This window comes from Nymphaea colorata, chromosome 10 (assembly GCF_008831285.2).
Source record: "Nymphaea colorata isolate Beijing-Zhang1983 chromosome 10, ASM883128v2, whole genome shotgun sequence".
Lineage (NCBI taxonomy): Eukaryota > Viridiplantae > Streptophyta > Magnoliopsida > Nymphaeales > Nymphaeaceae > Nymphaea > Nymphaea colorata.
In genome coordinates, this window is record NC_045147.1 from 22,206,345 (window position 1) to 22,221,653 (window position 15,309).

General features: G+C 38.2%; 2 protein-coding genes across 2 annotated transcripts; one reads left to right on the forward strand and one right to left on the reverse strand.

The window, feature by feature from the left end:
- Nucleotides 1–422: 422 nt before the first annotated feature.
- Nucleotides 423–10,189, reverse strand: LOC116262585 (AMSH-like ubiquitin thioesterase 3). Its single transcript, XM_031642064.2, has 14 exons — nt 9,927–10,189; nt 7,746–7,810; nt 7,506–7,581; nt 7,205–7,396; nt 6,873–6,982; nt 5,755–5,851; nt 5,626–5,672; nt 5,101–5,428; nt 4,740–4,829; nt 4,593–4,655; nt 4,408–4,482; nt 3,701–3,763; nt 3,301–3,353; nt 423–721 (listed from the first exon to the last, which is right to left on the reverse strand). Exons 1-14 carry the CDS (start codon nt 10,038–10,040, stop codon nt 547–549), a joined length of 1,548 nt encoding a protein of 515 aa, XP_031497924.1. The 5' UTR covers nt 10,041–10,189; the 3' UTR covers nt 423–546.
- A 698-nt stretch (nt 10,190–10,887) lies between these two features.
- LOC116262755 (pentatricopeptide repeat-containing protein At1g09190) lies at nt 10,888–12,759 on the forward strand. The gene has a single exon (XM_031642246.2). The coding sequence runs from the start codon at nt 11,015–11,017 to the stop codon at nt 12,476–12,478; it is 1,464 nt and encodes a 487-aa protein (XP_031498106.1). The 5' UTR covers nt 10,888–11,014; the 3' UTR covers nt 12,479–12,759.
- Nucleotides 12,760–15,309: the final 2,550 nt, after the last annotated feature.

The following is a 15,309-nucleotide window of genomic DNA, read 5'->3' on the forward strand; positions in this document are numbered from 1 at the left end:
TGGAGCTCCTTCCATGTTGTTACATGAAAACTTTGGATGGAGAGAATCAGAGAACTCCCAGGCTAATGGGGCAGGAGTTGATCAGCTAGGAGAGAATGCAGCTTCAGCATTGCACTTCGTTTTCCAAAAATTTTTGAAACATTTAGTGTCCCAAAATTGGGAAATGTTTTTAAAATATTTGACAGAAAACCTTTCAAACGATTGCATCTCAAAATTGTTTCTGTTGTTTGTCAGACTCTTCAAGAGGTCCGAGATCCCTTGCGCATTCTGAGTGTTAACGACGCATCGTTTCGATGGGCACTGCTATTTCCATTTCAAATCCAGCCATCAGTAGATCGCAAATACAGATTCTTCTAGTTACACTGTGTCTATAGTTCCCGTTATACGAATCTCAAACAAGAAGGGTAAAAAGGAGTGTGATATTAAAGAATCGATGACGAATATTTATTCCCATCACCATATGCCGATAACAGTTGATATTTTTACAAGCCAATTTGGTTTAACATGTATCTGAAAAATCATTCCATAGAAGAATTATTTACAGGATTATCTTAGATCAACAACATCAAAATCTAATTTTGGGTCCATGTAAACATGAGAACAATGTTCATATATCGAGCTCCCGTCTGAAGGAGCGACGTGTGAATGGAAACCACGCTCTCGGCACTGCCGTATCACCGTAATACCACCAGGGTCTGACAGGTGAAATATGCCATGCTTTCTGGAAAAGCAAAACCAGCAAGATATATCAAAAAGAAAATTTACAATAAACTGAACCCAAACATATTGCTACAATAGAGAGAGGGGGGGGGGGGGGGAGAGAGAGAGAGAGAGAGAGAGAAAACCCTCTAAATATTGATCGCGTACAGGAAATCAACGTCTGTGCTTAGTCAAGTGTGATGTCATGGCTAGTTCACTGGATGCAGAGACGACAAGCTTTTTTCCTTTCACAAGGCTGAGCAGTGAACAGGCTCTAACAAGGCTCGTTTCTTAAACAAGAAGCCCTTTCCTCAGTCGGTCGTGAACTTATCACGAACAGAAACGAGACTAAAGATCCATACGAGCAAGAGCTTTATCAGCCCACCGTGAACGGGCTCATAGCCCGAAAGGGTTTGTTCCATTGTGAGTTGGCTCCTTCTTTCGAAGTTATTATAAGAAAACTTGAGATGGATACAACAGACATGGTATAATTACAACAATGCGCAGTTTAGACGCATTTGTCTTGAATCCCTAGTTAAGCGCATGCAAGAAACGGTTGGAGGCATTTTTTGTCTGACCAATCATTGCTTGCGTTTGTCAAGACTTGTTTTCCAAGAAACATGCGATGGATTTAGAGTAATTCAACAGAAAAGTAAAAGGATTACCGTCAAAGTTTAACATAGTCTACTCTTTAGGAACCCATCAACCACATCAGAGATTATGAATCCTTTGCGATAATAAACTATCATAAATGTTATCCAACGCTTCAGATTCAATAAAATAAGAAAAATATAAGATAATGGTTTTTTGCTCAAAACCAACAAAAGTAACATCATAAGTAGAGAATTACTCTGCAGGTATGTAGTATGTAATAGCATAGTGAGTCAACATGGCACCGAGGTCAGGTCACTGAGCCAAGTTCAACCGAATCCCAGAAGACTCAGTATGGTCGGCTAAATCAGGCCAGGACCACCAAATTCTAGATTATTTCATTCAGCACCAATTTTAACTAGTATATCACTAAGAAATAACTATAATTGTTCAACTAGAAATAAATTAATCTAATGGATGTTCATAAACTATAGTTATCCGATTGTATTTACTTGATAATTACTTGTTATTTTGTGCATATCTTCAACTTTTTCATCATTTGTACAGAATGAACACTATTAAAATTTATAAGCTGACCCGAACAAGTTGCTGACTCAACTTGCTGATCTGTGACCCGGTAATCAGCAGATCTGAGTCTAATTGACAGGTTTGCCAGCCGTCTCACAAGAAGTTATCTAATATTAAGTGTGTACAGCATACATTAGCACAATTAAGACGACAAACAACTATTGTCCACACTAAAGCTTATTTACATATCCAGCCAAACGGACTGAACATTGCTGCATGAGCATTGAACTTTTAGACACAAAACCTTACAAGCCCGAACAAAGGCAGTGTTTGACAAGAAAAAGATTGTGCTCTTGAAACACATGCTTAGAAAGCATTATATTCTTGTTGGAACATGTTATAATTATGTCCATCGTTTGATCGTTGGATTTAAGGAATCCAACATCCATAACCACACTATGTTTCCTGGAGAACGAACATAATGTTTTCAGTTTTTTCTTATCAAACGCCCTTGAGGGAACAAGCTACTCCACTCGTTTCCAGCTACAATTTATCATCATTAGTTATTTTTCATGCATTTGCCGCTTGAGAAACTTTGATGGTCAGACATGAAAACCAAGCATAAAGCAAAATTGAACTTTTGATGTCTAGACCATCATCACAAATAACGTTCTCAGGCATTTTTCTTAGGTATTCATTTTGAAAGTTTGTTTTTTTTTCTCTACAAAAATCCAGCAATTGAAAAATTTTTTAAATATAAAAAATAATAGAAAACTATGAAACTTTGAGTTATACTAATATTCTAACAAAATTGACCAAAATCCAAGATAGTCAGTAAAATTTAAATGACCATAAAATTATAAAATACATTTAAACATTTATAAAAACACAAACTGAAACATTTTATTTGGATTTTTTTCCAAAGTATCCAATTATTTTTATTTTTATTTATTTCCCCATATTATCACATTTTTTACTTTTTTTAGAAAAAATAGTAATAAATGGTGATATTTCTGACAATGATCTAAATATATTGCTTTCAATTCTTCGACCATTAAAAAACTGAATTGCATTTTTATAGTTGAGCACAGTTAACAGCTAACAAAAACAAAGATTTCACACGGTGATCCTAAGCTTAATGCGCAAAGGTTTTCCTCAGGCTAGACGGAAATTGTGCTTCATAATTTTGGCATGCCCTCGTGGCATTAGAAAAGGATTATAGACTGATGTTGGCTACTAAAACCTGCCCATAAGGCTGTGTTTCTTTTACCGTAGATCTCAAACCCGCAGTGATCTGAGATCCCATGGATTTAAGATCGGACCTTCCCCCGACCTTCCCCCATCCAACCTTAAATCCATGGTTTTTAGCATGTAGCATAAACTGAGGATCTCTCAAAACACACCAGCCTCGGATCTATGGTCTGAGGATACCAAACAGGCAAACACAACCTAAACGAATCAACCAAATGAAAAAGGAAATACCTGGAGACATCAGTAGGTGCCATAACTATAGCAATCGCCTCAGGTAGCATAATCTGAAAATAGGCAAGAAACTTTCTGTATCAAAATGTACTTGTACTGTGACTTATAACCAGCTTGGAGACATGAAACAAAAAAATAAAATAAAATAAAATAAAAAAGAAGTGGCTGACAACTGAGTGCTAAGTAAAAACATGAGTCATAAATTTCTGTTTTTCTAAATTTTCTCTCTTTAACTTTTCTTTTTGTTGCTTAATGTGGCAGAGTAAAGTTAAAACTGATCTAGAGAACAGTGCATCCTGTTTATCTTTTGAGCTTCAACAGCCTCTTTCAAGTTATCAAACAAAGAAGAAAAATGATTTTCAAAGTTGAAATTACAAATGCTCTTGGGATCAACAGTTACCTGGTAAGAATAATGAGTATGAACATCCACCGAGGACATGAAACACGACTGAGTTGGATGTGTCTGAAAATCAGAACTGTAGCAAATCAACAAAAGGGTCTCTCCATGATCAACAAACAGATAACTGAAAGACTAGCATGAAAATGACCCTGAAATTTCGTGTAAATTGTTTGACGAAGTTTGTTGACTGTATGAACGTGATCACTTAAGTTCATTGAAAAAATAATAAGCAAATCATATTATATTAACACATGATTGGCAATGTCGAAAATTTTTACCGAAGACACATTAAACGTGGAATAAGTTTTGTCAAATTTGCTACAGCCTCTACCAAACAAAAAATGCATCTAGTAATCTAGAAGCACCTTGTGAAAGTCAGGGCCTTCTGAACCTGTGATCGCTGGTCACAAGATAACCAACAGTCACGGGCTGCGAAATCAAAGGCTTTGACAAATAGCAAGTGAACCCGATGATGCTGGTGACAAAATTCATATAAAAAATGCACCATTTTTGGCAAAAAAATCAGGCTAACAAAGTTGGTTTCATCATACAATAAAAGAATAAACGCTTATTCCTTGTCTAATACCTAATGTTCAAATATAACATCAGAAATGCCATGATTGAAAAATGAAAACTAATGCATAAGCAGAACAGACATCATTTAAATCATAGAGATTTGGAAAAAGGAGCACGACTGAAAATCTCACATGAATCCATCCAAGAGGGAAAAGAGAACGCTGATCTTGCACATCAAAAATTTCTTCTTCATTGGTTGTCTGACACTAAGGCACAAGAGCAACTTCACAGTTAAAACAGTAGTGACAATAGAAGAATGAAGATATCAAAAAGCAAGATAGGTTAAAAACTTCAGTCATGCTGCAGAATCTCTTACTGTATCAGATGTTGACTCTTGTTTTGGGATTATCAATGTAGTAATAGAGAATTTTCTATTTTTCTGCAAATTTTTAACGATCAGAAAAAAAAAAAAAAAACAGTGCAGTGTAAACCATATGAGGTTAACCAACAAAATCATACTTACTAATGAACCAGCAAGAATACCACAAGTTTCTAAATTCCTCTTTGTATTTTTTTGTGCCAACCTCATGAAGTCCTCCATGATCTTCACTGGCTAAAAAGAAAAAAGAAAAAAAAAAAAACATAACTACCACTGAGACATTGAACTCTAATGCAAGAAATGCAGGTCAGCATCTAACAAACAAATCATAAAAATGGGTGTGTCCGAGACTTTTAGGCAATTGACCAACCCACAAAATAAGCTTTAAGGTAATAGTAACCACAAATGAACTACATATGCACATGAAGTGGTATTCCATCACAGAGACATATGCGCAACACTTTTTTTTCCCTTTGTTATTGACAACTAAAATGTAGGAGCTTACTAAGTGCAGCCGCAACAAAGTTTTAGAACGATCAGGGCCATCACATGAAGATAATGCAGGTCCAGGAGTTGGATCAGCAACTTCTGAAGGTGGGATTGGATTAAACACCTCTACTTGAGCCAGAACAGGAGGAGGAGTGGGCTGCCTAATAACAATGGGCTCGGTAGAGCTTATGCCTGTGTCACTAGGAACTGTCTGCAGGAGCTTCTCCTCAGGTAGTGACCATCGTCCATCATCAAGAGAGAGAACTGAATCCATGGCAGACATACCCACTTCTGAATCACCACATTTTTCAGTTACAGCGCCCTCTTGCCCAACATGGTTTATACTGTCAACCATGAAAAGACAGAGAATGTCAAATTGCAGCATTTTCAAAGGCCACTAAAAGACAGTTTTAATGAAGTAAGGTCTTTGGGGAGTGATACAAAATTTCAGGCCCAACAACCTAGAAATGTCAAATTCTTTGTACAGTGACCCACGTATTCATTGTATGAAGCACTAGAAAATTCAGGCCAATATCTTCACCTTGGGATTTCAACTGGAGCCAGGTCCATGTTATCAGGATACTGAACCTGTAGAGGGAAAAAAAAAATACATGATGACTAACAAATTGCAGTGAAAAAGTTTCAAGAATAAAGAATGCAAGAACTATACCCTTGTACCAGTCACAGGCGGCTGCCATTGACCACGAAGACCATTTGGTCCCAAAATGGAATGCCTAGACAATGTTTCCTCCTTTGGACGGGGGAAGCTGAAAGACAAAAAGAACTATAAATGCCTATATGTCTCATGCAATCACATGCCAAACATTCACATGCATCGCTATATTTATATATTTAACTGCAGATGAAGTCATGCATGTGTCTTCTCACTTTTAAGATTTAATATCTATTAACTTATTAAGTGCCACCATAAGACAATTTCTGAGTTATTTTATGTGCCTGCATGTGTGTGTGTGTGTGTGGGGGGGGGGGGGGGGGGGGGGGGAGGAGAGAGAGAGAGCTATAAAGAGAGAGGGAGGGACAGAGAATTTTATTATCATATAACCACAAATTTGTGGTGGTACAGTTGATGTATATAAATTGAAATTTTCAAATTTCAACCATTGGATCATGGCTATTTACTATTTTCATCTGCTGAACATGAGACCGACATGATTCTTGAACCATTTGTAAGCCATCACCATCATCCCAACTTGTGACAATTGGTTTTGCACTAACAAAATGGAAGTGGTTAAACTCACCCTATGGTAATTTAACATATTCCAGTTTTCTAAATGTACATTTATGTCTGGTGGCATATTGAACATGTACCTTTTCATTACATACATCCCTATCTATCTCAACCTTTTAGGGTGTGTTTGGATGCATGCCAAAAATGGCATGTTGCAGCCAAAAACCCATTTTGCCTCCAAAATGCCATTTTCTGCATGTTTTTCAACAATTGACACTTCTTTTCCCAGAAAGGATATCACTTCCAATAACAAAAGTGAAAAGATCGGAACTTAATATGAGTCTAGTTGCACATCATCATTCTTAAAAGAAGGATAACTGTACCTCCAAACCACTCAAAACTTCCGGATGTTATTTTCAAACCAATAGTTCAGATAAGATAGAGTAAAGCCCCAAGTGCACGGGTATCTGATTGAACAATTCCACATGCATTGAAATGCTACGTACCCAAAGGCACCATGATGTGTGTCAACTACCAACAAACAAACGTATTTCATTTCTTCCTGCTAACATCTAACAATAATCAAGATGAGAACATACAGTTTGTAGTTTTGTCTATGAAGTGCTCTGTTCAAATCTTCTTGCACAAGCCCATTGCTATATTTCCTTGAAGCCTGAGGTGCACCAGTTTCTGAAATAGTCACGACCATCTATGGAGCAATGTGAAAGATACCATAAGCCTCAGATACATTAAAAGAAAGCAATTTTTCATTTTATATGAAACAATTTTTTTTAAAGAATAAAATGGTCCTTACAAGTACAAACAATTTATATAGTAAACATGGAACTTTAAAAATCAGTCATAGCAAGACATACAAAACCATTTCCTGTAACCAAACTGTGCATGTTAAAATAAATATCTACAGACGTACTTGTCTTTTCCCAGGCCATGAGTTGGATGCTTGGTTCCTAGTTGGAGGCCATTCATAAGAAGAATCAAATGAAGTGCATGCCATCTTATCCTGCACATCAAGTTCAGCAAGATGCTGCCGATTCAATTCATCAATTTCACGCTGGACATGGGGTTTCAATGTCTCTAGCTCCCTTATTGCATCGACTAGCTTCTGCAAGAGAAAATCAAAAGATTAAAATAGCTTTATAAGTGAATAAACGCATTCTTATCCTATAAGAATAAATTAAAGGTAGATCTTACACAGATTAATCTCGTCTTACCTTTTTAAAAGTATTTTTTTCTATTGAAAGGAGCACCTTGTAATCCCGATGACATGGTATAGTCTCAGAAACCAGACTGCAAACAGAGGACAGGGTGATACTAAATATCGAGTAAAGGAATTACATGACAATTGACAATTAATTTTTACTTTGAATAACAACAACATTGAGAAGTCAAGTGGCTACTAAACCAAGCAAATATGTAGCAACAGATGTACAGGAGATGGCCAAACTGCTTACCTTGAATATCTGAGAAGAATCACATAAAGGTCAATGATATTCTTTTCTTCCCGATATATATCAGCCTAGACATGACGAAATTTTGTTTGTGAAAATCAAACATTCAATACATGAATACAATGAAATAAGAAGGAACTTTAAATAATCAGATACATTTGGAATGCAAAATGCATATTCTTCTTGTTTATCCATTACAACATAGGAGGGCCACCTTGGCACCCAACTCAAAACATAAATACCTTACCTGAAAGTCTTAGTAGCCAAGAAGTGCACCTAGGCACCTGGCTAGCCATCTATTTACTGGGTGGGCTACATAGGTACCCAACTCAAAAAAAAAAAAAAACAAATTCCTTCCCCACTTTTTCTCCTTCTTCTTCTACTTTTTACCTTTCCCTCATTCTTTTTTTTTTCTCTCTCTCTTCTCGTTCTTCTTTTTCTTCTCCTTCTCATTCTTCTTCTTCATCATCGTCCTATTTTTTCTCCTTCCATTTAATATTTTTGGTCCGCCTAGTGCTTTTGAATATTAAGATAAGAACCAAGACCATTGAAACTATGGATATCGAATGCAACTGTCGTCCAGTGTTAATTATTAACAGGCCAAGAAATCAATGCCATGACTCCAGTAAAAATGAAAAGTCAACCTGTCTCTAAGATAAAGACACTCGCTTCTCAATCTTATGAGCTCTTAGTAATCACAATTTATTTACATACTTATGTAAGAACATATAAACATGAATTTGTGTATAAATCAGTGCATAAGTATCCTTTTCCAACAAAAACACTCGGTGCTGATGTCTATGTGAGAAATAACTACTGCTTTGTCATCCTCAAGGCATTCATAGTACTCAAATTTTCTACTGCCTTCAACAAAACTCGTTGGTAATATGGGCATCAGGACTCAGGATTCACAAATGATCCAAGTTGTTGATCCACTAACTTGTCATATCATAAGAGAAACAATCTTTGATAGTGGCACATATAATATACCAAACACACCATCCAGAAAAACCTTGATCCAGGACTTCCTAAGACATGCTATTCCATAAACACTTTTACCATAGTTAATAAACCAGTTTCACTATGCACCAAAAAAAGTTAAATTTACTTGTTAAAAACTTCTTTAAACTCTTCAGCGTCACTCCATGTCCAACATCAATAAAAATGTTGCCTTCCTATGACAGAATATGAAACAAATGAAGAGCCCAGTAACCATCTCAATTGGTGACAATAGTCGAATAGTGATTTACAGGGATGCATGTTCGTTCACCTAATAAAACAAATATCCACAACACACTGCCTGTCTTCACGGCAGTCTTAGCCAGAACAGTATTACGAATCATGGACTAGTACCCGAGTGCATATGTAATCAGTCCAGTGTGATGGATAGGTGCTGCTGAAGTTTCAAATGACAACAATAACGCTGTCGATGTCCAATACATAAGATTACATTATTAACGCCAATATTAACGCCGGTGATGACGCGATAGTAATAGACTAATAGTGGTGATGGAAGCAACAGAATAACTAGCAATAGGTACAATATGCTGATGCTGATAAATGCTTTGAGAAGGTAGACATGTCAAAACTAGATGCCCGTGTCATGGCATTATAGATCCGCATCTCTTTAATATGATAAGTTCATTAAAGACCAAAGTAGAATGAAAGCATAAGGCACGGCTTCAAACCATCCCATAAAAAATATATGAATACATTGAAAATATAAAACATCACGGCATTGCGTTTTTGTGATAGACGGGACATGGAACCTCGTAGTATAGACGACAAATGGAACCTCGTAGAGAACCCCCCAAGAGAAATTACATAAACTTTCAACTATAATCATGGCAATAAAAGAGAGAGAGAGAGAACAAAGGCACCACCACTCTGCCAACGCAAATACTAGGCAAAGCCACTTAAACAAGTCAATAAAGCAAAATACAAATCAATATCGTTTCACAGATTAAGTACGAAAAGGAGATCAGGAGCTGCTCAGCATAAAACGCTCCCCTTCAACTTTATTTCGAGTTCACCATCCAACTTTATGAATTCACCCTGGGGTTTCGGCTCAATTCATGCGATCGTGGGTAAATGAAACCCTAAGCAAAACAAAAGGGACACCCTCGCCCTAAAATTCTCTTAGAATCCCTGCTAAGGATATGCTTGAGAGAGAAAGAGAGAGACCTGTCGGAGAAGGCTATCGGCGATGCGGTAGTAGTAACGAAGGGATATACGATTGTCGATGTCGAGCCTCCGGGTCTGAGCGGAAACGTTGATGGCCCGCGCCGGAAACTTCATGCTGAATTACCGGAGAACGGCGGGCTAGGGGATCTTCCTCCCGGGAGTTTTTCTTCCCCCTTTATCTTGGCGCGGTCAACACGCACCCCTCCCGCCCCGAACTTCGTACCGGCCGTCGGCCCCTCGCCCGCCCGCCCGGCGCCCACCCCTTTTAAACGCGGTTTTCTCAGATCGGTGGATTTAATAATGCCGGTAGTTGGTAGGAACCCGTATCACAATGACACCAGCAGACCAGACTCATGCCCACACGTACGTAACGTTTAGTGAAATTGAAAGTGAACTTAAGTTGAACTTGTGATTTGGAAGCGAAAAAAAATCAATAAAAGTTTAAAGTATTTGTTATTAAAATCCTCGTTCCATCTTAGCCAACAAGGGATTAGATAGGCTAACCGTATCGGTTTTAGTATACACAAGGACTAGTGGCCGATCGGGCCATCCAGGGACATTAGACACGCATTGAGTTGCTTTACATAAGTTGGATTGGCATCTTATGAAGAAATTGGATCCGATTGGATTTGGTTGAAATAAATGTTTAATCGGATTTAAATTGAGTTTTAAATAAACATAAATTCTCCGTACATTTTGAAATTGGCTTTTTAATATGACATAATGTGTTTTAAATACATAGCTGAATTTAAAAGTCTGATTTGGACCGGAATAAGATTGTGAGTTTAAAAGTCAGATTCGGATATGAAGATGTACTTTTCTTCACTAGCATTCAAAAACGAATTTGAATCCAAATACATGAACATCCCATAAATCAAATATTGTATCCGATCCATTAACATTCCTATCCCGTGAAAGTAACGTGTGAGCTAAGCCCAAACTTAATAAATTATACAACGTTTCAAGCATTCTCCGGTCGTGGATTCGCGGATGAACATGAGTTTTAGCTACAGACTGTACCGGAACGAGAATGAGATTCTTCACAACGATCGGCTTCACATCGCGGCTAGGGGAAACTTCCTTCTGTGATGAGCGGCCAGGCGGCCGAGCGGCGGATACTTAGCGCGCTTCACGGACGGAAAAGCCGAACTCACCTCGCGGAGATACTCGCGCAGTTCGTCCGCCATGGCCTCGACCAGTCCAACCTCGTCATCTCTCACTTCGCGGCAGTCTGCTCCTCTCTCTCCAGAATGCGATACGCCCGGCTCCTTTTCGACCGAATGGAGAACCCCAACATCTTGTTATTCAATTCCATGATCAGAGGGTATTCGCAGTCGGGGCCCTTCGAAGAATCATTCCGTTTTTTTCGCAATCTTCAAGCTCGAGAGATATCGCCCGATGATTTCACGTTCCCGCCTCTACTGCGTGCCTCTTGCGAATTGGGCAGTCTTTGTTTCGGTCGGGGGATACATGGACAGATAGAGAAGGTCGGATTTAATGCTGAAGGGGCAGTTCAGGTCGGACTTGTAGAATTGTACGTGGGATGCGAGCATATGGCCGATGCACAAAAAGTGTTCGATAGTATGGTCCGAAGGAACGCGATCGTATGGAACGTTATGATAGGTGGCTACTTCAAATCAGGCAATGTTGGGATTGCGCTGAAGATGTTTGATCAAATGGTGGAGAGAACTGTTGTATCATGGAACGTGGTAATTTCCGGGCTTGCTCAAAAGGGTCTGTCGGATGAGGCTCTGGAGATGTTCAGAAAATTGTGTGAGCAGGGAACTAAGCCTGACGATGCAACAATAGTAGCCGTGTTGCCTGTTTGTGCTCAACTTGGTGCTTTAAAACTCGGCAGATGGATTCATGAGAAAGTTGTAGAGAATGGACACAAACAAAATGTTTCGGTTATGAATGCACTTGTAGATATGTATGCAAAATGTGGAGATTTGGAGACGGCCCGTAGTGTGTTCAATGAAATACCTCAGAAGAATGTAATCTCTTGGAATTCGATGATTATGGGCTTTTCTATTAATGGACAAGGAGAGCTTGCCATTAAGATGTTTGAGGAGATGAAGAGGAGTGGAACAGAGCCGAACAGTGTGACAATTATTGGGGTTCTCACTGGCTGTACCCATTCTGGATTGGTGCAAACGGGCCGGGAGATTTTCAATTCAATGGAAAGATTGCACCGAATCGAGCCAAGTCTTGAACATTATGGATGTATGGTGGATCTTCTAGGCCGTTACGGGTTCCTAAAGGAAGCTCATGCATTGATAAGAAGCATGCCCATGAAATCGAACGCTGCAATTTGGGGTGCACTACTTAGTGCTTGTAGACTTCATGGAAATGTAGAGCTAGCTGAAGGAGCAACTAACAAGCTCATTGAGCTTGAACCTTCTAATTCTGGGAATTATGTGTTGCTATCAAATATATATGCTGAAGCAGGTCAATGGGATGAAGCTGAAAAAGTGAGAGCGATGATGAAGGAGATGAGCATACGAAAGGAACCTGGGAATAGTGCATTTTCAGAAAGTGTAATGGTGCGCTAGAAGCATGCTGCCTGCGCTATTGCCTTCTGTTTGCATTTAAGATCCATTATCTTGTGGGGCTCATTTATGCGCCACTTGAAATTTTCATGGGTTGACTTGGATGTGACCAGGATGTCTTTCCCTTGATAATCTCCGGGGTGTGTGAACTATAAACTGCAAAGACACTACTATGAGGCAAAAAGCATAACAAATAAAAGACAAAGGATTGCCAAATGCCAAATTAAGTTTCTATACCAGAATAAAAGTATAAGTGTAAGGTACACATAAAGATCTTTTTTTCACCTATTGTGCTTGTTCATTTTCTGTAGGTTAACATTTGTAATTTGTACCAGTAACAACGATGATACTTGAGTAAGAGTTTGAGCACAAAGATTGGAATTTTGGCAATTTGAATGTGCTTCATTAGAAAAATATAGACAAAAACATCATTTTGTCATATTGGCTACCTAACAATCTCCACATAATCTAGGCCTACTACATTTATCTTGAAGAAAGTAATCTGAATTGACAACCAAAGATTTCTCGACATCTTTCAGAAACAAGATCAGAGGGCCATTTTTACTCTCACTGGATGCAATACAAAACAAAATAGTCATCATAATAAAGTGGGGGAGGGGGAGAGAGAGATGATCAAATGACTGAATAAAGAAGCCATGATTTGCTCACATAGACCACCAAGGTCGTTTCCCTCCAGAACTGGTTCCATTTTCTTCAAAAGCAAGCAGCACTTTGGCCCTTAGTACCATAGAATGGACCCCTGAAAACCATAAGGAATGATTTACATATTATAGCACAAGGCATACTGACATGAACAGTCAGTAAACACTAACAAGTTATGTCCAATTTTGTTGCACCATACCAATTAAAAATTCTATTACAAGTTTATTCATTAATTCCCATATGAAACCAACTGAATCTTGGCAAGGAGTAACTGTTAAAGCAAGTGTTTTTCCAAAGTTGTATTGATCAGAATGCTTTGCCCTTTGCAAGGTTACTAATGATGCCATCTTGCAATTAATGTAGGAATGCATGATCAAGTACGAAAATTTGTTAGGGAAAAAAAAGGCTTAGTTTGCTAATCTTCATAAGGCTGTCAAAGTTCATAACAGTCGGTTGTGCTATGTATCACTAAAAGATGAAGAAGCTAAATGTCCCCATATTAGTATTATGAGACCTCTCTTTCCCTTGGAGAAAGGGCCTTAGGGAACCTTTCAACATGCAACAAAAAATTTCAGCAAGAATGAATCACTCAAGTTTCAAATATTGTTACGAACGTCACACATTTTCATGATTACCAATAAGCTCCATAACACTCTTCCATTAAACCCATAGTCATAAAAAAACACCTAATATTTTGGGGATATTCGAAATCAGAGAGACGATTCAAGAGAAGATTCGCGGTCATAATATGTAAAAATAGGATAGCAGTTTTTATTCTCTTTTCACTTAATGCAAACATAATTTAATCAAAATAAATTGAGAAACCATATCAACCATTTTGAAGCATTCCTTTCTCTTTTTATTTTTCTCCCGCAATCGCAGAATTTGCTCTTGCACTTTCATTCCTTATGAGCAGTAAGAGAAACAGGATAGAGGAAACTGAAGGATCAATAAGAAGAACAAGAACAATATCGAGAAGAAGAGGCACTCCTGTATGCAAGTTCAGGGATGAGACGAGAAAATGACAGAAAACAGAGGCTACAACCCTAAATAAATTTGCTGGAAGAAGAATTTGCAGATCGATTCACTACTTAGGAAAATGGGCTACGATAATGTACGTAATAGAACTAGAAGAAGAAGAAGAACAATACTCGCAAGCGGCCGCTATCTGTGTCACATAGGACATGGCTCGCAGCACGCTAGGACACAAAATGGTCGGCCGCAGTCAAAGCCGTGGCTGTCGAACCACACTTTGCTTAACTCCACGGCCTAACCCAAAATCTAAGTTAGTATGGAAACAAGCATGTAAAAGATCCGAAAGAGGTTAAGACGTAAAGACACACACAGTGCATAGTCTTATAAAAGAATTTTGTTTTTAAGTTTGTAATTTGACAAGAAGAGAGCGACTGCTATTAAAAAGAACATCTTCTTAGCTTTTAGTTAAGTTCGAAATTTGACATGAAGAGAGCGACTGCTATTAAAAAGAAGATCTTCTTAGCTTTTAGTTAAGTTCGAAATTTGACATGAAGAGAGCGACTGCTATTAAAATTGAAAAAGAAGATCTTCTTAGCTTTTAGTTAAAAAAAAAGAAAAGATCTTATTAACTGTGGTAATTAAATTAGTTTAAGTGAAAACAGGGAGAAAGTCAGGTGCTCCAGATAGAGTTTCAGATGAGCGCTTGCAACCTCCGATTTGAGCTCAAGGTGGGCATATTGTCCACCCCGAATTTGGAGAACATGATTGAAGCTTTTGGGTCAGGTGGGCATTAGCCCACCCTCACCCGAAGGTGGCTCTCTCTAGGGAATGATCAGACATAGCTATAACTAGAAAGCCCTAGGTCCGGATCATATAACAGTTATGTATAGGGATGTTAAGGGATCGGATTCAGATTGGATATCCAACGGAATTCCCTCATAAAAATTAGGTTGGATATAGAAAGAAAATATAATATCCGATTAACAAATTGGATCTGATATGGATTATTTAGTAGGTGTTTACGAGCAATTATTCATTAATTATAGGTGGATGGTTGGTCAGCTGAAGAAGGTTTGGCGAGAGGATTCACTAATAAAAAAAATAAAAGTGTATGATGTTCATTGGGGCAAATCGAATTTCTTTCCTGCCCATAAAAGGTGAGGTGAAGAAAATGTCCGTTGGGCGATTTCCGCAAA

Bases quoted from the DNA above. Each gene is read 5' to 3' on its own strand.
- LOC116262585 (XM_031642064.2), bottom strand. From the start codon at position 10,040: ATGAAGTTTCCGGCGCGGGCCATCAACGTTTCCGCTCAGACCCGGAGG. The intron at 4,656-4,739 runs GTAAGTATGATT...AAAAATTTGCAG, and splicing joins GTATTCTTGCTGGTTCATTA to AAAAATAGAAAATTCTCTAT. The intron at 722-3,300 runs GTATTTCCTTTT...TTGCTTTTCCAG, and splicing joins GCACCTACTGATGTCTCCAG to AAAGCATGGCATATTTCACC.
- LOC116262755 (XM_031642246.2), top strand. From the start codon at position 11,015: ATGAGCGGCCAGGCGGCCGAGCGGCGGATACTTAGCGCGCTTCACGGA.